Source organism: Chlamydotis macqueenii, chromosome 1, assembly GCF_036417535.1.
Source record: "Chlamydotis macqueenii isolate bChlMac1 chromosome 1, bChlMac1.mat, whole genome shotgun sequence".
NCBI classification, from domain to species: domain Eukaryota; kingdom Metazoa; phylum Chordata; class Aves; order Otidiformes; family Otididae; genus Chlamydotis; species Chlamydotis macqueenii.
In genome coordinates, this window is record NC_141556.1 from 64813006 (window position 1) to 64838617 (window position 25612).

General features: G+C 40.3%; 1 protein-coding gene across 1 annotated transcript in view; it reads left to right on the top strand.

Annotated features, from left to right (window-relative positions):
• The window catches only part of PTN (pleiotrophin), a 78660-nt gene extending 54039 nt beyond the window's left edge, over positions 1–24621 (top strand). The window contains exons 2-5 of the mRNA XM_086754969.1: positions 20–129; positions 1305–1478; positions 2500–2661; positions 17610–24621. Of these exons, the coding sequence (XP_086611095.1) occupies positions 21–129; positions 1305–1478; positions 2500–2661; positions 17610–17662 (498 nt within the window). The 5' untranslated portion in view covers position 20 and the 3' untranslated portion in view covers positions 17663–24621. The remainder of the gene's footprint in view (positions 1–19; positions 130–1304; positions 1479–2499; positions 2662–17609) is intronic.
• Positions 24622–25612: the final 991 nt, after the last annotated feature.

Sequence of the window (25612 nt, forward strand, 5' to 3'; positions counted from 1 at the left end):
CTCTCTTGTTAATCCTCAGAATGCAACACCAACAACAGCAACGTCGCATGTTCACAGCTGCCCTCCTGGCACTTGTTTTCATTCTGGCAGCTGTGAGTACCACTGAGGCTGGCAAAAAAGAGAAGCCAGGTGAGGTTCAATGTAATTTAGAGTTAATCCCTGAGATAGATTGCATGTGTGGGAGAATGTCAAATGCTTCTCGTTTTGTTATGAAATTCAGGTCATTCGTTAACCTTTCGACATACAGGGTAGGGATTTGTGGCTGTGACACGTTTTTCTGTGTTAAATGGGAAAACAGAAAGTAGTTTCCATGAAAGCTGGCAGCTTGACAGCCCCAGAGACTGGAGTCCTTAGTTTATCACAGAGTGGGTATTGCAAGGCAGCTTAAAATTTGCCCTGGGAATAGGTTCATGCTTGGCTTAGGGAAAATCAAACAGGAGTGATGAAAGAAAGAGCAGTTATCATGTCGCACATTCAGTGTTGTATGTGACAATACTACGCCAATGCTGTGTGATGTGGAAATCCTCTGACAAAGAACTGAACTAACTCGCTGCTGCAGATAGACAGCCAGACATCTAGCAGTAATTGCTTTCTGTCAGTGATGAACTCAGACCTCATTATAGGAGAGACAGGCCTCGGGTGGAAAATTCATATCTATCAAACCCAATGTTGACTTTTTTAAAGGAATATATTTTTGGTATTTTTCTTAAGGTCTTATTATTTGCAGGCTACTTACACAGCAGTTAATATGACCTGTGAGTCTACCAGAAGTCATATTTCCATTAAAAAAAAGGTGTCTCTAACCATCGTAGCTGTATGGAAATATGAGGAAATGTGAACATAAATATACGAGAACTAGAAGGAAAATAATTGTATGTGAGGTTACTTAAAGTTACTTGTGATGTTTTGGAGGCCTAGCTAATTATTTTTGTGAACCCTTGGGTTTGATAACATTGCTGGTTTTTGTCATCAGACTTGAGTTTAAGGATTTAAATTAAATCATGATCCTTACTTTTGTCCTTGAGCAACAAACACACCTGTATTATCAGCATTTTGAGTACACTTCCTCATGTAGCTTTTTTTTTCGCCTTTGGACTCTTTTGGAGTCAAAGATGCTGACTTCTCTCTGCAGAACTGTGACAAAGATGCCAGACCTTTTGCTTTTGAAGCAATTGTTTTGTGAATGTCTTCCTTATTCACCCTTTCAGGTGCTGTGACTGTTAGTGAAGTTTAGGGAACACCTCTGCAGGCTCTGGGTACTGACTACTTGTCTTGTTTGGGTTTGGTTCCTTGTCTTCATCCAGAGAAAAAGGCGAAGAAGTCTGACTGTGGAGAATGGCAGTGGAGTGTCTGTGTGCCCACCAGTGGTGACTGTGGCCTGGGGACACGTGAGGGCACGCGCACTGGAGCTGAGTGCAAACAAACCACCAAGACTCAGAAGTGTAAGATTCCCTGCAACTGGAAGAAGCAATTTGGAGGTAATCATCACTCTTTCAAGGTTTGGTGTGCTTTACTTTCTACTTAAGTATGGAGCAGGAAGCCTGTATTTTCTGCTTAGCTCTGCAAATGTCTTGATGAAGGGGCTCCTCCTGTATTTTGAATTCATTGGATCTAGAACATGTAAAGCACCAAAAGGCAGCTTCTTCAGGGCAAAGCAGCTCCTCTGAAGAGGGTCCATATAACCCACGTATTGTAAATGCAGTCTTCCAGCAGTGTGCTGAAATCTGCTCTCCTGTGGTGTACAACCCTGTTTAAGGCAGCAGCGAAGTGTTGTGTCTTCACTCACAGCTGTGAATCTCTGTGATGGTTACCACAGGCTTTACGTGACCTTGTGATGTGTGATTTGCAGCATGGAGTGTGGGTGGCTACCAGTGTGCACAGTTGAAGGAGTGAATGAAGACCAGCATATTTAATCTATGTTATTTAGTTCAGAAGGTTCATATTTAACAGTTCAGAAAGATATGTCAGATCTGTCCTGGACAAGATGTCTGTCCAGAACTCAGATTTGATTACTCTTGCAAATGTGGCTTTTTTTCCTAGTAAATGTGGCTTTTTTTTTTTTTCTAGCAAGGCAATCAGTGCAGCAGTTTCAGACTTGACAAGTTCATGGTTGTACATATGTTTTTGGAACTATTCAAGCCTTATTTGGTGACATTTGGCATCACACAAACGGAGGAACACCTATATATGATGTGAATGAAATTTCCCACTGCTGTTTCCTTCTTTGTTTATTGTGTCTCTTAGTAGTTGAATGTATTTTCCTTTATATGACCATAATGCAATATCCATGCAAAAGCAAGAGGATTTGAACTATTTTGGGGAGGAGTCTGCAATTATCACTGCAAATCATCTTTAAAGATTTCTTGGGATTCCTTTCTTCAATTGCATGATCCTTTTGTCTACAAGCACTGACTGTGATATCCTATTAGAACCATAACATTTTTATTTTCACACTGAGTCATTCTGTTTTAAAAATTGCCATTTATTTACTCATTGCAGCGGAGTGCAAATACCAGTTCCAGGCCTGGGGAGAATGTGACTTGAATACTGCCTTGAAGACTCGAACCGGAAACTTAAAGAGGGCCCTTCATAATGCTGATTGCCAGAAGACTGTCACAATCTCAAAGCCCTGTGGGAAGCTTACCAAACCCAAACCTCAAGGTAAATTCCATTTACTGAAAGCTGCACACTAGTTCATTTCAATCGCTGGATTTGTGATGCCCCGCCGGCTTCAGTAGGAACTCAGTAGTACAGGAGATTGCACTCTCATGGCCTTTCCTCAGTTCTGCACTGCTCCTCTCTCTCAGCGGTCAGGCAGACAATATTCCAGAGTTGTGTAGTCGAGGCAGTCTCACGCAGAAGAGGTGAGCTGAAGATTAGAGCTCCAATTCTAACCTTAGACCACCTGTACTGCTACCAGTTTCCTGATGCTCACTAGACCTCCAGGGTACAGATGCTTTTCATAACTCACCTGTTGATGGGAACAGACCAATAATAGCTTGCAAAAATGTCCCTTGATAAAGACACCTTATATATAGGTTTTGTTTGGTGTCAAATAATGACTAGTTGGAAAAGGGACTGCTTTCCTTCTGGACAGGTAGTATTGAAGGGATATTATGCTCACTGCATGCTGAAAAGAGAATATGTAGATGTTCTGCACCCTTGGAGTTGTATATTCTTTACTGAGAGAGAGCAGAAAGGAGAGTATGGAATGTATATGTCTTTTTTAAACACAAGTGACAGTGTAATTCCTAGTACACAGAAAGACATATGCCCTGTGTTTGTCTTCCAGGTGTCCCTTAGACAAACTTATTTTCTTTCTAATCATTAAAGCCTCTAAATGTACTCTTTTGTTGGAGTAGCAGGTGTTATGTGTGTAGGGTGATTTATAGTGGGAGCTAAAACTGTGAGATTTTGTTTGAGATACAGAAGTAATGTGTTTTTAAGTGGATTATGCAAGCTATGCTACTCTGGCATTTGTTTGCTTAACACCAGCTAGGTTTAACACATTCCAGGCTCTGAATACTTGGATAATTATAAAAATAAATGTGATTAGGAGTGACAGGTGCAACTGGGATGAGCAGTTTTCAAATGGTGGATGGTGGTGCACCACTGGTCTGAGGGGTACCTGCAGGTGGCCTGCTCTGCTCGTGCAACTAGAGACACATTTGATGGGGTTGCAGACGCTTTGTCTGTGTGTGAATGCATCCATCTGCTTTGCAGTCAGTACAGTTGTAACTGGTCTTCCTCACACACCATCCGTGAAGTTACCAGATAAGCACTAAGCCTAGAACCTGTGTAGATCATGACAAGCTGTGAGGTAGAAAGGATGCCATCAGATTTTGAGATACCAGCTGACTTGGTTGAGTCGGCAGCAATAAACATCTTCATTTGGGGCTGGAAGTGACTGAGTGGGAATCCAAGAAGGGCTTTGAGTTGTGTGATTTTATTGTTTATCAGTTTGAGGGGGGAAGGACATTTTTTGGGTTTTGAGGTTTTTTTTTTTTTTTTAGTAAGTTTCCATGCCTAAGTGGCATTTGGGAGTTTATTGAATGAAGCTTCCTATTGTGCTGCCAGAAGACCTCTGCCGCTCTAGTCACTAGTAGCCCTCTGCCTTGTTCTGCTCCTGCTGAGCCAGTATCTTCTATCAGTGCCTGTTAGGAAAGGGGAGAGGGAGACAAAGCAGAGCTTTGATGCAGCATTGTTTTATGAGAGGAGTGCTGTTGAGTGTTACAGGGGCATTTTCAAGTTGTGGTTTTTAAACTTGTGAAATTGCTGGATTGGACTTAACTATTCTAGATATGAGTGAATTATAGCTGAGACTGAAACTCAGATCAGGACTGACTGCAGCAAATGTAGGTATGTGGTCTGACTTAATTAGGAAACCTGACTTCATTTAATTTGAAGGAAAGCAAAAGAAGAAATAGGTACAAACGTAGGTTTGTGATCATAATAACTGTGGGCAGAAATTCTGCTCTACGGATTTGTGTTACAAGTCTCATGATGTCTTCCTGCATGCCACCTGCTCGTTCATCTGCTGTTGGCATTGTTAGGAGCAGCATGCATGGAAGTTGCCACTTGCAGCCTGCTTGGGTCCTGAGCTAAAGAGAAGAAATTGCAGATCTGTGGGTATAACTACATAGGAGATACACCGGACAGTGTGTTGGCAGCAGTAGGAAGAACTAGAGTAAGAAATTAGGTCAAGCAGATTAATATTGTGTGAAATGTTGTGCCCTACTGAACTTTATTTCTGAGTTTAAAATCTGAGTGCTGACATGTTAGCTGGAATGAGAATATTTCTGTTTTCTTTGTGAGATGAAGGAAATTACAAATTGGATTACGTCCAGAGCTCCTCTGGAGCAAGTCCAGAGGAGGGCCACAAAGATGATCAGAGGGCTGGAGCAACTCTCCTATGAGGACAGGCTGAGAGAGTTGGGGCTGTTCAGCCTGGAGAAGAGAAGGCTCCGGGGAGATCTTATTGCAGCCCTTCAATACTTAAAGAGAGCTTGTAAGAAAGAAGGGGAAAAACTTTTTAACTGGGTCTGTTGTGTTAGGACAAGGGGTAATGATTTTAAACTAGATGAGGTAGATTTAGACTGGATATAAGGAAGAAATTTTTTTACAGTGAGGGTGGTGGAACACTGTAATAGGATGTCCAGAGAGGTGGTAGATGCCTGATCCCTGGAAACATTCAAGGCCATGTTGGATGGGGCTCTGAGCACCTGATTTGGTTGAAGATGTCCCTGCGCCTTGCAGGGGGATTGGACTAGATGACCTTTGAAGGTCCCTTCCAACTCAAACTATCCTATGATTCGAAGTCCCCACCCACGTCTAGATAAAAGAAAAATTAAATTGTATTCAATATGTAGTTAGAATAGGACCCAATTTAATTATTTGGAGATGAGAAGTAAGATCTAGATGATTTCTGTGAGCACTTGGAGTGGACTGCAGGTAGATATTAGCCTCCCTTCTCACCCAAGACTTCACATCAGTGGCTCAAGACTACAAGAGAGAAGGCATATGATATATTATTTGGGAGCAGCAATTTTTTTTCTGAGGCAGTGTTATGTAAGGTCTATATTGATATGCAGCTAGATCTGTAAATGCTGATCAAGTGCCTTATGTTCCTACTGTGATTGCCTGGAGTAGCAGGGCAGTGACTCTCTGACATTTAGGAGCTCTGGCAGCAGAATAGTAAGTGAGGGGTTTATTGATTACAGGACTCTGTTCTACCGCTAAACTGTTGCCTTTCTGACTGGTGTATGCTTCCAGAGCTGCATCACTGAATACATCTCTGACAGCAATAGGTTGGGAGTACCAAAAGCTGATGTGAACTGACTGAGAGTATTGCACTGAAAAATACCAGTATATTCAGAAAAAGGGTTCTTTCCATGGTTTTCCTGACTAACCCCCTTTCCTGTGCCCTGAAATTTTCTTTCTATTAGGTCATGTTTGTAACCTCTCCATTACATCACTTTTCCTTTTGACTTCATATTGTAAATGGAGTGAGTAAAAGCCCCTATTTAGCTTCTCCAATCATAGTTTTATATATCTTCTATTACTTTTTGTCACTTGCCATGTTTTAAAGCTAAAACCTCTGACTTAAGTATTTTGTTGTATAACAATTTATCCACTATAAGAATACTCCCTACTGGACTTACCTAAATTCCTTCTATTATTGCAAAATCATTTTTGAGATGAAGAGACTGGACTGTACACAGTGTTCCAATCATGTCCTCTACAGATTTGTGTTGAAAAAGAAAATCACATTGTAATACTTCCTTTATTGTTCATTATACCCATCAAATAACTTAAATATGTTTTTCTTCTGATTGCTGCTTGCATGTAGAGTAGATATCTTTATCTGAGACCTTCACAATTCTCCCTAACTCTTGTATTTTTAAAAAAACTTATTTAATGCAGTTAGTTGAGAACTCAACATGGTGTGTGAGTAAGGCAGATTATTATGTCAAGCTTGCCCTGTGAAGTATTGCGTATCAGATTTCACCTGACACATTTCCTCAGTGTGCTTTGGTGTCTGAAGTTCCACCTCACCTTCTCTTTTCTTTGAGAAAAATGCAAATAAATTGATGTTAACTGTTGCTCTCCTGTTGCTTATCCACCTTTCCAGCTCTTGAACATGCAGCAACTTTGCTGGTAGAGTGAATCTTGTGTCCTTCTCCTGTCACTTCACTTTTTCAAGGATGACTGCTGTTTCATAGGAGTTTGATCTATGCTTAACAGAAAAGAAAATTATACCTGCAGAAAAATCCCAAGGGTTATAATTTTGCAGATTTCCTCATAGAAGTATATTTGGTTTTCCAGGAACTTCTATGAGCTGTGGCAAAACTTTTGCTAATTAAGCCACGAGATACTCATTAACCTTGGGAATCAGTGCCTGTCTCATAAACTGGTGATCTAAGTGTTCTTATGGATTTGTTTTATCATTAGTCAGCATTCGTGGAAAAGCCTTGCAATCTTTTTGAAGTGCTTTCATTATTTTGGAAACTAAAAAGAAAAAAAGAGCAACTGCTCTGTTTTAATATTTTTTCTTCTGAGCATCTGACTCTAAGTATGGATTGTAGTCTGCTGCACCTGGACATTTTGGAGCTCACTGCTTGCAAGAGAATTACTAGAGGAACTGTTCTGTATATCAGATTTAATGGGGAGAGCAGATGATGAATCAGGAATTTGAATTTTATCTGGATTTCTGATGAGCTCTTTTCTCTGTAGCTTTGCTGAGGTGTTCTCAGATTGGGAGACAATAGCTTGGTCCTGGACTGCTGTGCTGAAGTGTAGTTAACACAGGATGAAAACTGTCATCCATTCTTGAATATAGTGCATTTGGACAGAGAGATTGTCAGCAACATGACAATGATATCCCAGACACCATGGGTTGTGTATTTAGTACACAAATGAGGTCATGAGAAAGCCTGTCACAAAAGCAGGAAAGGATGAAAGGATAATTTTTATCACAAAATCCCAGCAGAGGCAGCCACCTCTCCTCTAGCATGCACAATTGCGTATTCTAATCAGTGTCTGCAAGGCCGGGGGTGTTCAAGGTCTCCCTAAACTGTCTTGACAGATGTGAAAGACTCAGGCACTTCTGTCGAGTGGCTGCTCTAACGGGCCAACTTGCACTGAAGAGCAGAAAACGCTTCCGACATACTCCATCTGGCCTACTTCACAGCCACCTCAACTTGATTGATGGTTGTTCGGGTTCCAGCCATCGAGAAAGTAAAAGAATGGGCTATTGTCAAGATTCAGAAAATATTTTGCTTTAACTGCTGAAAGAGGAGAAATTTATTTATATTGAGCTGGGTTGCCTGATAGGCTTTATCTCTTTTTTTCACTTTTTCTATCACTCTCATTCTTCCTTTCTCTCACCCCATAACTCTTGTACTTTTAGCTGTTTACTCTTCTAATTAAGATAAAATTAAATAGAATAAGCAGTCTGCCTACTGTTTCTGCAATGTACCCTTCACTTTTTGAATTGTGCTGCTTTCTGATAACTTCTTCATTCTGTGTTTAGTTCTTTTCAATAAATCTCCCTTCCCAACTTTTTATCAATTTACATATCTGATCTATGAGTTACTTTATCTTTGCTCATCTCAGTCCTTGCCACAATTCCAGCTAAGGATGGCAAACATTAATACTGCTTACACCACTGTTGTCTTTAATAATTAAGGTGGCATCCAAAGATGACATCCTCCAATATGCTGTGTTTGGAAAGTTTTCTCACATGAAGGCAAGATCTGCCTGAGTTGTTAACGGGTATAATCTCTTTCCTGTTTTGCAGATCAAGTGTAGCATTTGAGGGTCTAGCAAGGCGTCAGTGCAGTTCCTTGTGTTTGCCACGATGTGCATGCTACTGCAGTGGAAGAAAGACTATGCTCTGTGTGTTTGTAATAATTTCATATAGTTTGAAGAGCTTTACTTGAGAGTTTAGTGCAATATAAATAATCTGCACTACATTGTTTCTTTTATCTACTAATCTTCCCAGGTAGCAATTAGCTAATCCTTCTATCACTCCTTGGAGCTGAGAAAGCACAATTTAAAGAAAAGTAATAATTCAAAACTGGAAAGGCTAAATGACTTTCCAGGTTGACACAGTACGAGTGGCAGGTTTAGGCACTCCGCTAGGAGTTGTCACTTCTTGGCTCTGTGCTCTAACTCATTGCTGCTGCTCCCCTTTTTCCTGCTCTGCGATTACAATTATCAGAATGTGATGATTTACTTCAAGGTGAGTGTATGAACTGCAGTCTTTAACTAGGGTCTTTGGTTTTGACATTAGTAATCTTAGTGGACTTAAGACAGAGTTTGACACTTATTTACCTCGTGCCTTCTTAGGGAGCTTGATGTCAAAACATAGAGCTGGACTTTTATTAATGAGCAGGTATATCCCCGTCCTTCCTTTGGTTCCAGGAGCAGAAAACAACGTGGTTTTCAAGCACTGCAGTGGCAGCTTTGATTTTTACCTGTAGAGAGGACATCTTCCTTGCAGTGCTCTGCCAGGACAGACTGACAGTGCTTTGGCAGGGTGACTTGGCTATGGGCTGTTTGCAAGGAGCTGACAGTGATGTCTGAATGAGTTGCTCACCTGATAAGCAGCTATTCCTTGCTCAGGCAGACTTTGTGCTGCTCTGACGAAAAGGATGACCTGTGGCCCACTCGATTTTGCATGTTGGACAGTCTACTTTTTCTGGGGTGCCCACCCTCAACTTTGCCTTTGTGCAGCAACAAAACATCTGCTTCTAAAGAGTAGCTGGAAGGGACACAGGGGAAAAAGAAATTACTTGTTAGGACTGTGATTTTGTTTTGTCAGAAAGATGCTGGTGTCTGCTGTTTTGACATCACAGTCGTGCTGTATCTTCCTCTGTAGGTTTCAGAATTCCCCATCTTTAATGTAACTCATTAGTCATGCAGGCATGCAGCTAGCGTAATAATTAGTATTACAGGAGGCAGAATAATAGGATCTGCCCAGACTAATTAGATATAAAAATGAGGGCTTTTCTCATATTAGGAAACAGCTGTGATAGTTAAACAAAAACCTGAAAGGCAAAACTGGGAGGTTTTTCTCTTGCTCTGAAGAGTGAGGTAGGTTTATTTGAGAATAGCCTCTGGCATTAACTGAGAGCCTGCAGTGAAATACAGTGATCTGAGCTCTGCGGGGCAGACACTGGCAGTGGATGCCCAGTGGGAACAGCATAGCTGGCTGTTATTGTTGTTGCTATCATCATGATTATTTGTATTGCATTAGTGCCCAGAGGCTCCAGCTGAAAAAGGGTGCCATTGTACTAAGCACTGCATAAACATTGTGAGAGGCAGTTTTGCCATGAATAATTTATGCCTTATGGAGCTGGGAAATGTGAAAATCAAGGGAAAAAACAGTGGTCCAGAGGGGTGCAAATGGGTACTAAACGTTTGGTTGTGTTTCCCTGTGCCCTTTGCTAGTCTGAGGACAAGGCTTCTTATTTCAAGATGAAGTAAAACTCACTGGAAACTTTAGGCTCTGAGACACCTCTCTGTGATTTGACTCCTGCTGCTATAACATGAGGAAATAAGACTGTTCTCAATTTAAGTGGGAACAAGAGTAAGCCATATAAGAAAAATAAACACAATGATCGTTACAGGGTGGACCAGCCTCAAGCTGCTAGTAAGCTGTCAGTGCAGCCTATAACTAATAAAGTTTGTGTGTTGTCTTTTAAAGGTGTTTTTTTTTCTGCTTCCATTTCCTTATGTTTCTTGGAGGCTTTGTACTGTATTCTTCCTGGAGACTGCTTTTGTGCCTTTGAAAAATTATGCTGTTTGGATAAATAGTTTGAATGCATCGTCAGATCATAACATAATATCAATCTGATCGACACAGCCCTGATTCCAGGGTGCAGGAAATGCTTCTAGGAGAGGGAGAAAGAGAAGCGCTTTTTAAAAAAAAAAAGAAGTACTTTTCAATTGTTCTGCAGCTTTTACAGGTGCTTTTGAAAATAAAAGGTTGGGAATTCTCATGGGAAACATAGACCTCCATGTTTTCTCACCTCCTGGTTTGTATTTCAGATTTTTTTTTTCTGTGCTGCCCCGAAAGAGGAAAAACTGGATGTGACAAATGTTCTTGTTTAACCCTCTTGTGCCTGCAGAAGTTTCTTTTAGGGTTTAATCAGACCTTTGTGGGTGAAAGTTTAAATAGCCTTCTGCGTGCCAGTTCTGTTACATGCTCATTGTCTCACTTTCCTGGCTTGCAAGAGCAGTCCAGCCTCCTTGGCATTAGTAAGTGCCCTTGAGCCATGAAAATGCCTGAAGCTGTGGGACTTGCTGTGATAAAAGATATGCCATCAGCAAATGTTTACACTCATTACTGTTCCCAGCAGTGAAACAGAGAGAAAGCTGTGTTCCTTCCTTTCTGTCCTTTCCTTTTCTACTTTTTCACTTCCTTTCTTTTCAGCGTTTTTCCCCCTTCTTTATCCCTCCATCTCATTTTCCATGTCACTATCTCTCTATCTTTTCTTCTGTCTGTGCTTACTATGAAAGTTTTGCAGGCAACTTTTCAGAATGTGGAGCACGGATCAAAGCAAAGCCTGTGTCCTTTGCCCTGAGTGTAGATCATGTCTAGGGCAGATGCAGAAAGCACAACAGAGAAATGCATGTACCTGGCTTTCCAAAATCAACTGAATAAAATGGGATCTCCATTCACAGCAAATCACAAATAACCTTCTGCCAAATAGCTGTTTACTGGTCTCAGTTTGACATATAAACTGCCTCGATGCGTGATCTTTTTGCTTCTGCATGGATACAGGTAAATGCCAACCTCCAAATGGATTGTTAATACTTTTTGTTTTCAGCTGTCTCCTGCAGACATGTGAACACAGAGAGTGGACTCTGAACGTGTCAGTCTGTGCCTGCACCTGTCTCGCTGGCATTAAGAGGGATCTTGTGTACAGCACAGACAGAGGGGTGAAGAGCCAGCTGGGACTGGGTCCCTCTTGTGCTGAGCACAGAACATGACAAAGAACAGTCAGAAAGTCCATAACCTACAGAAGCAGAAGTACAAATGTACCAGAGGCAGATGGGAAGTGGGCAGTAAACAGAAGAGCAAAGTGAGTTACTTCTGAAAATCACTTTCCAGTTAGCCAGACCCCTTAGGCAGTCTTCAATTGCAAAACAGGTTTCTCTTGAAAAGTTTGCCCATTGCAATCTTCCGAATACTTACTTTTAAGGCTCTAACATCTACATGTGACCCAGACTTAAAGAAAATGAGGTGAAACTTTCCTAATCTTTTTATTTGGACAAATAGGCCATCTAGCGAAATCAGAAAATGCGTGTGGTGTGTCTGTGTAGGCAATTTTGAAACTTTTGCTCCCAAATTTTTGAATGAAGGAAATCACCAGAATTAAACCTTTCTGATGAAAATCCTTGCTTTTAACAAATTACCACTTTAAAAAATCCTTCCTGTAATTCCTGATGACTTTTATGTATGGATGTTAAAGTGAACATTTTTTATGTCTCACATCCAAACATCTAATTCAAGCAATGGCTTCTGACTCTCTAAGATCGTTTCAGAGCTCTGTGGACGGTTTCTTCTTGCAATTCCAATGAGAAAGTAAATGAGTGAAACTTTTCCCGTGAGTGGCTCTTTGGTCCATTTCTTTGTCAGGTATGTTAGTGTTTGTTACAGGTATAAATCTAGCTGTTCACCATTCATAGCACACATTGCAGTGTGCCTTCCTGGCTTATACAGTGCAGCTCCACCCTTTAGGTTTGAACTAGATCCATCTTGTGTTCAACTGGGAACAAATCCAAGTCTATCCAAAATGGAAATTTAACAAAGTGAGAAGCAGAACAAAACCTGCTGGAGAGGAGTGACTGGATGAGTGGAGACATTGAGAAACACTTACAGACAACTACAGAAAGTAATTAAACAGCACAGAGCTAAAGTATAGGGGATATAATCAATTGTAATACATTAATGAAGTAAAAGTCACATCAAGGTCATTGATTCATTGGAGAGTTGCCTTCTACTGCTGTTTAGCTAGTGGAGTGCTGCTTTTTTTCCATCCAGTAGAACTGCCTGTTGCTTAAAGAGGCTTTTTCAGAATAATTCATTTTGGAACAAAATTGCAACCGTAATACAGTTTTTCTTTCTTAAACTCATTTGGAATACATAAATACTTTATATAAGGCAGAAGAATGGGAGGAAAATGAATTAGATGGCCATGAAAGGTTCCCTTTCTGTAGAAGCAGAAGAAATACCATATTTAAAGGGTATTTCAGAAATCAAGGGATTTGTTTCTACAGTCATGGAAATCACAAGATAGTACAGTTTCTGTTCCTAGGGCGAAGCTCTTTAGGGAGACATTTCATTTCACCAAGGGATAAAATCCTTGGCTTTGTCAAAGTCAAGACTGCTCCCTTCCACATGGGTTGGCATTTCATCCCCAAAGTTCAGAAGTGCCCTGCACCCAATGGCATCATTGCCCCGTATCACCATAGCAACCAGATGCTTTGTAAAATTTTCCCCAGTGAGAGGTAAAGAGCCCTCTAGAAAACGTACCTTCCTCTGTACTCAGTGCTAGTTCCTGGGAAAATTGTGTCCTGAACACCTGGTGTTGAAATTCTTTGCTTTTGCTATTTTGAGTGATTTATATTGCTTTTGGGAACACTGCTTGACTTTCATATATAGCAGTTCAGCAGTGCCATGAGTGAATTGTTACCTTCTTCTCAACAAATGAAAACAAATACCTGCAAATCTTGTCTTACAAAGCTTGGCTGCCATTAAAATGTAATTACCTCCCTTTTGTACCTTATACATTAAGAGTGGCTTCAAATGGTATGTGGCTCCTGTTCGACATAATTACTTTCCTTTGCCGCTTGCATAGTAAGAACAAGGCTCCAGAATAAAGATGACTATTTAAAGAGGGCTGCTGCCGTTCCAAATTGCATAGAGAAAAGTTCTGTTTATCAAATTGATTTATTTACTCAGTAAAATACTCACTGGAATTTTTGTTACCGGTCATCATGGACCCACAGAAGTGGGTCCAGTGCTAATCCATGACCACATGGCTTTTAATCCTCTGAATAATTCTTAGGCATATAAATATTTACAGTTATTCAGGTGATGAATGATCAGATCATCCAATGTGTGCACATCGACACAATTCGCTCTTGCAGGGCTGTTTGTACAACGCTATGTGGGTGTTTTTATCTCACTGGAAGCGCTCTGGGAGCGGGATGACTGTGCAGTGCTTGGTTGCTGCGCGCTGCAGGGACTGCCAGGTATTCTGAATTTGCTCGATGTGTGTGCCCTGGTCCAGTATCCTGGCCTCCATCTGAGCAAGAACACTACTAGGCAGCCTCTCACTGTGGGATAAGAGGGAAGGAAGAAAGTGTATGCTGTAAGAGACAGACACAAAAATTGAGGACTGTTTTGTCATCCTCATTAATGTTCTGGAGCATACGTAGCTCACTCTGCTGGTACTTTTGTGTTGCTGCAAGGATGCACAGGAATGGCAAAACTGAGTATTTCCTTGAGGTGAAGGAAGCCCCATCCAGAGTGGAAAAAGCACAGCTCCTGCCACTGCTTTCCTCAGCTTGGCTGTGCGCTGAACCATGCTGGAGGGGGGACAGTTTGGCTGGGTCACTAACACACACAGTGCACTTGGAGCAACAGGTGAACAGCCACCCTGGTCCAGGCACAGCCCGCTTGCCTCAAGTGCTGAGAGACAGCAAGCAATAGCACACACGCCCACCCAGTGCTGACCCTGCTATTGGCATCCGTCAGAGAAATACCTTTGATAAGGCATTTAATGTATTTAAATTGATGTGTTTAACTGTAAATATCAGACATATTTACATACCTTGCATAAAGCTTTATACTGAGATGCATTGCTGAGATCAAGCTGCTTGGCAGCGCCGGTGAGACGTGGAGAGCGGCATAGTGGCTTCCCCATCATAAAAGCTGTTTCAGTGCTTGACAGGTTACTATAATTTCTGATGGCAAGCTGGGACTACATTAAGAGGCCTGGGAGGAAATGGCTGAACCAAAGGTCTTGCATCCAATCTATGTGAAGCTGAATTGAATTTCTATAATCTTCCTATATGGAATAGGAATCTGAACGGGATTATTTGAGACAGTGCATCTAGGGGATGTTTCCCTCTCTCAACTGGTAGATGCCTACTGCTGGTGCTGGGGCATGGGGCTGCTGCGTTTTCAGGTAACTGGCCCTGTACTGGTCAGGGCTTTCGAGCATGATGCCATGTCATGCTGACGCTTTCAGTCAAGCCTGGCAGCCATGGGATGGGAAGTGTTGGCAGACAAGGTGATCAGGGTGACATGGATCCCGATGTGTCTGTGTGAGCTGACGACATAGCATGTTATAAAAGTCGAAATGGTAGGCAGGGCGAACAGAGATGAGGACAATGAAAGCCTGAATGACATTCAGTAAGGAGTACTTAGGAGTAGTAAGGAAACATGAAAAAAATACATCTTAAAGCAACTTTATACTTTGTTAGCCATGGATATACTGTAGCCTGTAGCCTGATCACAGTCAAAACAGGTGGAGGGTAACTGTGAAGAGACTTGTACAGGAGAGTATGAACAACATTTTCATGAGTCAGTACCTGGGTATTGGTGTCTGTAGTAGGATTTGTAAAAGAGCCTAAGGAGTGGGGAACATTTGAGCAATTTTCCTTTTTTTTTTTTTTATTTTATTTTTTTTTTATATTGCCACAACTCTGGGAGTGCCTGTCATTTCATGGAGCAAATGTGCTTTGCATCAATACAGCTTGCCTGTCTGAAAGATTAAGCTGTGGTGGTGTGAGTACCTTTAATGTGAGAGGACTTACGTCCCACACGTGAAGGTTTTACCCTGCTGAGGCACGAAGCAGGATGGCCTGTCTTTGTAGGTAGAGGGGTTTGGCAGTTTGGGTGATACGCAGATTATCACAAGAGAGGATGGAGCTTTTGCTAACAGGAGCAGGTGTACACCCACAGGGGACAAGTGCAAACGAATAAACAGTGGAATGTCTAGTATCTCAAGTAAAGTGAGGATGGGGACCTGCTATGATCACACGACTCCAGAAAAAAAGCCTTCTCCTGCTGGTGACCTCAGCCCTATCGCGAGCTGCACATACTCTTCAGTAGAGTCTTGTTAGTGGTCTGCCCATATTCATACGACTCTTTCACTTCTAGTAAATTTAGTTGAAGTCTGCAGTGCACCTTTCTGCTTGTGCTGGGTCTAAATAGATTTTACAGATGCCAGTGCTGGTCTGATTGTTAAAATGTCGCTGTTTCTTTCAGAGAAAGCAATATTGGCAGGGAAGAGAGAGTGTGAGAGGGATCGCAATCCATATGGAATCCAGGAGGGTCAGTGATACAGAGGGGAAATTAGAGGAAGAGGGGGATGTGAGTAAGAGGACAGGAGGGGAGACAGCAAATTTATAGGGGAAAAAAAAGCTTTAACTGAAAGCAAATTTGCTATTAACTTAATGAAAAAATGACATTTCAGAATGACAATTTGGAAAATAGTGCCAGATTCTGTGAGTGGCTCTGGGCCACAGGCATGCATACACACATGTGTGCACATAAACACAGACATGCATACAAGGGTGGAGAAATGAAAGTAAAATAATAATTTAAAAAAAAAATCATGTTCACATTTTCAGACTAAATTAAATTACTTCTTGTTTTAAATTATTATCCCTTTAAATGTTAATTAAAATTTTTACGGGAAAGAGATTTTAGAGCAGATTATGTGACTAAACATGAAATAGGTGTTTTATTTTGCTTTGACTAAAGGGTTATTGGAAACAATTTTTGTTGTGTTGAAAAAGATGAAGATAAAATGTTTTGAAACACTAACAAACAGGAAAAACAACAATCTAAGTCTGCCTTCTGCTGGAGCAACTCTGTCCCTGTCCATAGCTGAAAGATGTCAGTGTAGCTCCCTTGGCTTTAATGCAAGTGAGCTGGTTTTAGCAGAGCTGATGATTGCTTGACTGTCTGTCTTACCCAGATGGTAAGCATTTTTTTGTTTGGTTTTCTTTTTTGGGAGGGGGATGTTTTTTGAGAAGGAAGAAACAAAGGCAGGATTCAAAGGAGGAAAGTGAAATCTGGGTTAAGGTAAACATGGGTCTACTTGCTTACTGTTTTGGTTCCGGGAAAGATGCTTCACAGAAACTCAATTTCCATCTCTCTGTAGTATCTGTTGTGCTGTGTTTTTTGGTGGTATCCACAAGGATTTATTCACATTCCCAGTGAAAGCTGTTATTTTCCCCATTACAAGGTGACATGTGATACAAGAGTACCTAATCCCCTTAATTCATACTCATTTTTTAGGCTCTTCTGTGAATTTTATCTACTTGCAGAACGCCACAGTACCCTATAGCACAGTGGAAGTGAACAGAGATGGTAGTATAAAATATAAACTTTCACTTGTACCTTCACATTGTTCCCTTATTTACCCCAAATCAGTCAGAGCAGCAGATGTTCCCTAGCCCCTTCCCTACCCTATCGGTACCAGCTGGCTGGACAGACCGTGCTCTAATGACTCCAGGCCAAACTTCAGTTGCCTCTCTAGTGTACGTAGGTGTTTGTCCCGAACAAAGGGGGAAGGGTTGGCAGTGGAGAAGCTAAAGAAACAAGTGAGCTTTCTCACCACACTCTGGAGTTGCTCTCATATTCAGAGAAAACCAAAGACTAACAATGAAACAGAAAGGAAGTAAGGGAGGGTATGTGTGTGGGTAGTGTGTGCAAAGCTTTCGTCCAGCTCTCCGCTGAGCCATGACCCGATTTCTCCAGGAGCTGCCTGCTGTTTTCTTATTTTTGAGGCAAGTTCCTGAGACAAAGCTTTGCATGCCAAACAGGGTCAGCCGCTCAGATAGGAAGGGTTCTGAACCGGGCATGCAGCCCCCTTTTCATCTTCTCTAGCGCCTTGACCCCTCCTTTTTTTTTTTTTTCTTCTTGTCCTTCTGTTTTCCCTTTCCTTGTTCAGAAGGAGGAAACAAAATTAGTTCTTACGTGCATAGAGAAAACAAGAAGAACTTTCACCGGTACTGGATGAAATTTATTGCAGTGACTGCTTGATGTTAATTTTTTGTGGTTATTCTTATCTTGACAGAATCCAAGAAGAAGAAAAAGGAAGGCAAGAAACAAGAGAAGATGCTGGATTAATGGAGCCAACTTCGGCAATCTGAGAAAGGGACATCAGGAAACACGATCAGTTAACAGTTTCATTTATACCTAGGCATTTTATCCTAAAATTATTTATAGCTTAATGGTACCATAGAAGGAAACAAACAAACACAGAAAAAAAATTCCTTTTTTTATTACTTTAGTATTTTCAATGTATAACCCTAACAACAATTTTTAGAGGCCTGTAATAAAGGACTCCAAACTCATTTAGAAAATTATGTCTATTGTATATTGAACAATGTAGAGGTTTTAAAAATATTTTTTTTTCTTAAGTCTTGCCATAGGCCTCAATCTGGTAATTACTCCATGCAAGCAGAACCTGAACCTGTGTGGAGCTCCGCTGAAGACAGTGGTGCCCTGTGTGAACATAGGACTCTTACTGGTTGCAATTATATTTAAGATTGGGACCTTATATGTGAAAAAACCCGGACTTGTTTCTTAAGTTCTTATTACATCTGGATACCTGTATGAAATTATTTGTTTAAAGAAAGGATGGGGGCATTTTGTTGAATATTTACAGGCATAGAATTTTTTTGGATGTGTGGTGAATGTTCATTCCAAAATGCCACCATCTCCAGGTAAAAACCAGTAGCACTCCTATCCTTGGCCATATTTTGGATGTTGGCAGTAAAAATTCTGGAATCTTTCAACAATTGAAGAGTCCTAATTTTTAATGATTTTCTAGCAATGATTTTTCCAAGTGGAATAATAGCAAAACTTTCAATTTTTTAGCATATCAGCACTGATGGATGCTAATATCCTCTGTTTTATCTATAAAAGCTGAAAAATGCTTTCTTTTCTTTGTTTATTTTGCCAGAAGGGAGAATATAATTTTGACAAAAATCTAGTTGAAATTCTTGTGATTCTGTCTGGCCAAGCTCCCTTTTGTATCAGGGGAATCTTCCTGTTGGTTTTAGTTACAACTGGTTGAAAAATAATATGTCTGGTGGGAAGTAACAGAAGAAATCTGTTTGGAAACTGCCTGAGATAGTTCATATTTTTACCAAAAAAAAGGGACAATTTGTGTGACTTGAAACCAATAGGAATAAAATTAATTTTTGTTTATCTGTTAGTAAAGGAAAAGGGAAATATAAAACCAGTAGCTTCTGCTTTCTTCCATTTTTATATAAGCAAAAAGACCTTGAAAAAGGTCAGTCAAAATAAAAGTGGTTCTGCGATTTTAAATTTTTTTTTAAAGTGATCTACGGGGGGGGGGTGGGGAGGGGGAAGCAAAATTATAATCAGCTGATTTTCAGTTTGCTCAGTTTTACCTATTTTAAATGATAGTAATTCCTGAGAAAAGTCACAAAGTAGAAAAAAGATCTGACAAAGGGCTAGTCTGTCCCCAGGTAAAGGCTTGTTTAACAAACTAAACAACCATCAGACCAGACTTTTTAGAGGAAACATAAGGGATTTCCGTGCCTGAATTAATTTCAAAATCATTGCTTTTAAATTCTAAATCTTAAAATTCGAAAGCAAGAAATAAACTTTGCCCTTTATGTAGGCTGCAGGCTTGCCTGCTGGTCAGGAGGACTGGTCTCCCTTGTACTGCCGCAGGTACCCACTGACTTCAGCAAAGCCGCAGCAGGGTATGTTCATCTAAGTAAATCACGTTGCTCTCTTGGGATTAACCTGTAGACAAGCAGAGAGTCTTTTTCCAGGCTAACATCACTCCCCTTTTCTATGCAAAAAATTTATAACAATTGCAGGGCTTGCCCTCTTTCCTCACATGGAGGGTATGCCTGATCTGAACTCACAGTGAGGCAAGACCTTCTGTAGACATTCCCAAACCCTTCTGAAGCCAGCTAGCCAAGGCTGCACATAGCTCAAGGTAGACTAGCCACACGATTATTTCCTAGACTCCTTGGGGGTATTTTGCAGTCTGTGTTGATGTCCTTGTTATTTTGGCTACGCTGTTAGACATACTTGAGCCAGTGGTATCATTAAAAATGTCCCCAACATATGGTGGATGTGCAATGACCAAATCCAAAATCATAAAGGCTCTTATTTGGGTGGCTCTGGGTGCTATTTGGTTTGTTCATGGTCTAATCAGGTCTACCTGTGCTTGTGCCTCAGATTTAAACTAATGGATTGGTAGGTCTGATTGAAAGGAAAGGGAGAAAGAAGCTTTTTCACTCACCAAAGGTTTGTCTGTCTAAATGCTGCATCAGTTCACTTAAAGTGGTTCAGCTTTGAGTGCAAACACTGTTGCACCATTGTCTTATACTGGTTAATCTAGTCCATGTTTCATAGGGAGCTGGTGGAGTTGGGAATGATGCCGAAACAAACAGTTTGACTATTTTTAGCAAACCTTAGATGTGACTTCTGATTTCCACCTCTGTGAGTAACAAGATCATAAATTCCCCTGTGTTTCCTCTTGACACCTTCTGGCCCTTATGATTAACTGCCCAGCTGGCTTGTTAAAGGAACATTCCTAATAGATTTTGAAGGAGGCCAGTCAGGTTCCTATGGTGGTGTAGGGCCTCCATGGAGAGAGTTTACAGAAAACAAACAAACAAGCAAATACCATGTTAGGACCAGAAGAAAGTGCAGCAGTCCTGATAGCAAAGGGTGTGAAATAGAAGAACGATTCCTCTGTACTACTGAGTCACATATGTCTGCATCTATGTTGCCATCTTATTGTTGGCAGTAATTGGAGTTCTATCTGTCATAGTTTCTGAACAATGATGAAAATTTCCAAGAAGCCATCAGAAAACATTCTGTGGAAATTCTAGCTATGAAGGAGAAGATAAAAGTAATTCATGGCAGAACACAGAGGAAGACTGAACAGAATAGGTCAGTCAGGTCAGCTCTGAAAGGAGGTACCTGGTACCTAACAGAAGCAGCTTCACTAGTGACATTATCCAGAAAGCAAGAGGCAAGTATCTGACCAAAACCTCTTTCTACCTTATCTTGCTCAGTTTCCACTTGAGTCATTCTGAAATTTCTCCTTATTTACTTTCTAATTCTCTACCCTCCTTCCTTTGGGAGGGCAAGGTTGTCTGACAGTGCTGTGGGGGTGGCTACTTCAGATGAAATATGTTTTACCCTCTTGGTGCTATCCTGTTACAATGGAAAATGACTTAGCATAGATGTGTTGCTTAGCTAGTTTAACTGACTGAAGCTTGTTTCATGAATGTTCCTCTCGAGAAGTGATTTCTATCTTCATTTGCTACAGCTATAATATGGCATGGGGAGATGATGGAAATCCCCTGAATTACAGCCTTTTTCTGAGCACTCAGATCTCTTAGAATAGAAAGAGGTAAGTTGCTGAACATCAGCTAAGGATGAATCAATCTGCATCCAGGCTCTGGATTCTAGTGAGTTTAAACTTAGGGGAATCTGGGTATAAGTCCTTTCCCTTCTTCTAAGTAGTCTGAGTCCCGCTTCTAAGCAATTTGGCCTGTCTATATCTTGATTCAAAACAACGTTTGAGGACAGGGGCTTCTTCTGACTTTGACATGTCTCCTGACAGAAGTGCCCATATTGAAAGAGAATCATTTTTTGTCAGCCTGGTGTATTTAACAGACTATTAAGTGGAGCAAAACTATAGGTCAAGGATCCCGGAAGGGAAAACGTGTTGTATGTGCAGGTAGATAATAAGTTGTAACTTACTGATTCTCATCTTCTAATTCCATAATGACATTCTGGACTGTACTGTTTTTCAAAGGAGAAAAAATAGAAGAAATGAAAGAATAATAATTATCAAACATATCAACAGACATTGTTGGAGACTTTGTCAAGAAGAGATAGATATGAAGTTAGGGGCATTTTAAATAAACTTCTTTTGCATGCTCCTTGAGTAGGAAAGGCAGGATTACTGGCTGACACATTTGTTATGTATTTCACTTGATTTGTGCCTTAATGAAAACTAATCAAATGTAGAAGGTTACAGAGATGTAAAGTCCCACTCCAACCTCAAAAGAATGTGTCCAATAGGAGACAATGTCAAAAGGTATATCTGTCTTTTCTTGTGCAAGTTATGATGATGTTGATATGGGAAAACAACGTATTTCTTTAACTTTGGTGTGTATCATTCACCACTTGGCATGTAGCAATGGACAATTCAAGTAAAACAACGGAGCATTACTAAGGGGAAGTGAATACATATCGAGACTGTTTATGGAAACAGGCCTATAAAACCCCTGAAACTAACCATACTGCTAGCAGGGAATGTCTGAAGATAAACATTGGGTAGCATTCCCATTTGTTTAATGAAATCCCTTAACATAAACTTTATCTGAGTTTCCTTAGTCTAATGTCAATGATGAGGATGGGACAAAAGCCAACCTGACTTTCCCTTAGTCTAGGAACTGCAACAACAGTGTAAACCTGCCACTATTCTAAAGCAAAATATTGGTAAGGTACACTATTTTAACATGACACAGTAGTCTTTCACGTCTCCCAAATTCTTACAGGAAAGGGAAGCAGTACATCACTGGGGGTAAGTATCTCATATTCAGTCCTTTAAAACTCTAAGACAGCATTTTCAGTTGACTTCTGACTGTGTTCTCTCCTTTGTGGGGACAGATTATATCCGTTGTCTGCCTTCCCTCACTCATCCCTCATTTTGATAGTATTTGTAGGTTTTCTGTCAATTCTGCTAAGGTACTCTACCTCTCTGTCAAACTTCTGTGGATATTGTTGATCCTTCCTTGTGCTTGAGGCTATAGTCTCCATTTCTTGCTGTATTGTTGCAAAACAGACCCAGCAAGCCCCTTCCATCAGATACCTCTCATTATGTCCTTCTAAGACTAAAAGATACAGTAGCAACATGTTAATCAGAAGATGACAATGAACAAGGAAATATGAGAATGAGCAAAGAGATTACCTGGATTTATTGGGAGGGTGGCTTGCTGGTGAAACCTTTGTTATAGCTCAACCTGAGCGAGGCTTCCTCAGGGATGGAAATGTAGCACATTTGATCAAAAATAAAAGACAATGATGAAAGTTTGTCTGCCCTCAAACAGAAGAACACCTTAGCTAGATAAACAGTGGCAAGAAGCTGCGTCCTTTCCCCATGTGTCCTCTTTGACCGTCAAATTAAAGGGAAGAGACACGGCACATAGAACTTCCGGGATAGTGGAAGACTTGCTTGAGCAAAGCAGAGCATGGACAGAGCCTCTTCCACCCCGTAAGTGTTTGTATTTGGAAAAGGTCTAGGTAGTCTTGTTCACAGCAGCAGAAAACTGTGTGCTTTTGGACCAAAACTAAACAATGCTGAAGTCTAATCATTTTCCTAATGTTCCCTTTCTACTGCTCTTAAAAAATGGCACTCTACCTTGGGGCCTCATCACTCTGACCTGAGAAGAAATTAGATATTTCCAGAAAAACATGGGAATTCAACTATAGTCAACTATCATTATCTCATTGGTGGGGCTGTGCGATCCTTTTGCCCTTTCTGCAGGTACCATCTAAATGTGTAGTGTCTCGGGGTCCCAGATGGCTAAAAAATCAGTAGGTATCTCCCAGCCTTTAAATATCTCAGCTTTCAGTGGGCTGCCTATGAAAAAGCGGTACCTACATTTCTTATTCCTTTCTTAAAAACAACCACAATAACAAACATATCCCACAACAAAACTGAAAGCATGTGTCCAATGTGTGGATTTGCTGTTGAGATAAAACAGAGGCTTCCAAGTATTCCCATTTCAGAAGGTCATTCAAAGTTAAAGACTGTACAAAAACTTTAGCCCTGAATTCTGTGATGTAAAGCTAGGAAAACGGATAGTCTCTGTAGGACTGTCTTACCCATAGACAATTTCATTCAATTAATTACACTGTTTGAATTCCCTCACCCTAATCTACCTGGCAACAAGACATCATTTAACTTTTCTCATTAGGTCATTCATTACACTTCCTGTATTATAATTATGTAGTTCATCGAGATTTTTACAGCTGAAGGAAATGGCTCTGATAATCCAGAGTGTGTTGTAGTTGCTGAGGGGACCTGAAGCAGAGGCAGGCCAATACTGCTGCAGCTTGGAGCTAGAAACCACCTCCTGAGGATGTCAACATCAGACACAGCAGCTTTCTAAATATACTTGCATACATACTGCATATATATATCCATATATAGGGAAGCAAAGCTCTAGTAAAAAGTGCATCCACAAGTCAAAACATGTCTCACAACTAGTGCTGCCATGTTTTCAAGCTAAAGTAGAAGTGAAAGAGCTTTTTGTCCTGTGTTGTTACTTACACGAGAATACAAAAGTAGGATATAGGATGAAGAGCTAGGTGTCTTCCCACTCACCAGCATATCAGTTTAAGGATAGCTGTGTCCAAGGAAGATGCAAAACACATGCCAGTGAAACGGCCAATGGAACTTAGTATCAGAGTGATGTTCTCTTCTGTCACACCAAGTACATGGAAGGCCTTGGTTCAAAGCTTCAAAGTGAACGAACTGCTTCAGTTAGGTGTGAACATAGAAACCCAGGCAGAAAAAGGCTTTTTCTCTGCCAATAAAAAGTAAGGAAAATGGGAAAAAAATATGGAAAAAACAAAGCAAAACAGAAATAATCTTAGTACTTGCAGTTTGGGTGTTAAACAGAAAGAAGGAATGAAAGTTGAAATAACAAAATAAAGCCTGAATATTGTGTTCAGTGGATTTCTAATTCTGTATATATCTATTAAACCAGTGCTATATGGTATCTTTTCATGGGTTACTCTCTTTTTCCTGTTCCTTTTCCTTTTATTTTTCAGTTTGTATATTGATTTTGTAAGCTAGCAGTGTGTTACCATTTTGATTTTTTTAAACTTGTATGAAAGCCATATATCCATATTGTAGAATGAAAGCATTAATCCTGTAACATCCCTTAATGTTTCCCTTAGCTCTGTGGGATTGTGGGAGGCTCTAGCAAATGTATATGTTTACCAATTGTATCAACATAATTTACTTGCTCTTAGTGGCGATAAAGAATTAAATAAACTAATACACAGAAGTGTGGTGTTCTCATTTGGTTGTGGAAACTGTAGGGGGCTTCTTAAGTTTCTTAAATTAACTCAAAGTATTCTTAATGCTTTTTCTTTATTATGCTAATTTCCCATCAGCTATAGGTGTTGCTTGTCACAGAAAAACATTTCTTTGTAAATTCAGAAAAAGTTTTCTTCTGTAGAAAGAAATCTGCCAGAAAATGATTCTAGCAGAAAACAGCAGAAACAGGTTTGTGCATACTGAAGTCTGTCTGGCCCAAATTCCTGACACTTACCATTTCTGTAAAGCAGCTTGTTTCAGTATACAGTTATTTCAACCTCTATAATATTGACACAATAATGTGTTATAGATGAAGAGTTTGATTATTTTTTTTAAAAATTACTGTATCAGCTAAGCAGTGGGAAAGCCTTATTCCCAGTCCTGTCACGTTCAGCTGTTTTACTTTAACAGAGACTTTAATAAGTGTGTGTGTTCGGTGAGAGATGATTAAGCCTCAAGAGTAGAGCAAAGAAGTTAAATTACATTAATGGACTAAACAGAATTATGGAGAAATTCAGGTAATACTCATTGTATGTTAATTTCTTCTCCTTTCTTTTGGTTCTTTCATTGACTTTTTTCTTTTGCAATACTTTTCCTGATTTTGCTTCTTTGTCCAACTATTAGTTAAAATGTTAGGATAATTAATTACTCCGTACAAGCCATTCCATCACTCACTGCCGAAAGAGGGAGATGCTTCACACTGTTTACAAGACTAGGGGATTTGTACAGGCTTCTGAAATTGTTTGGAAAAAAGTGAAGTATTATAAGGCATGAAAACCGACAGGGCCTTCTTTAGACCACTAATGAACTCAGCAACCTAAATCCTATCATTGGAAAGGAGACCAAGTACTGGCTGTTGTTTAATTACAAAAGAAAAAAAATAATTCCTTTTTACTATGCCACTTAGCAGTTAGTACATTTTTAGGTTACTGAGAAATGAGAGAGTTTTAAGATGCCCT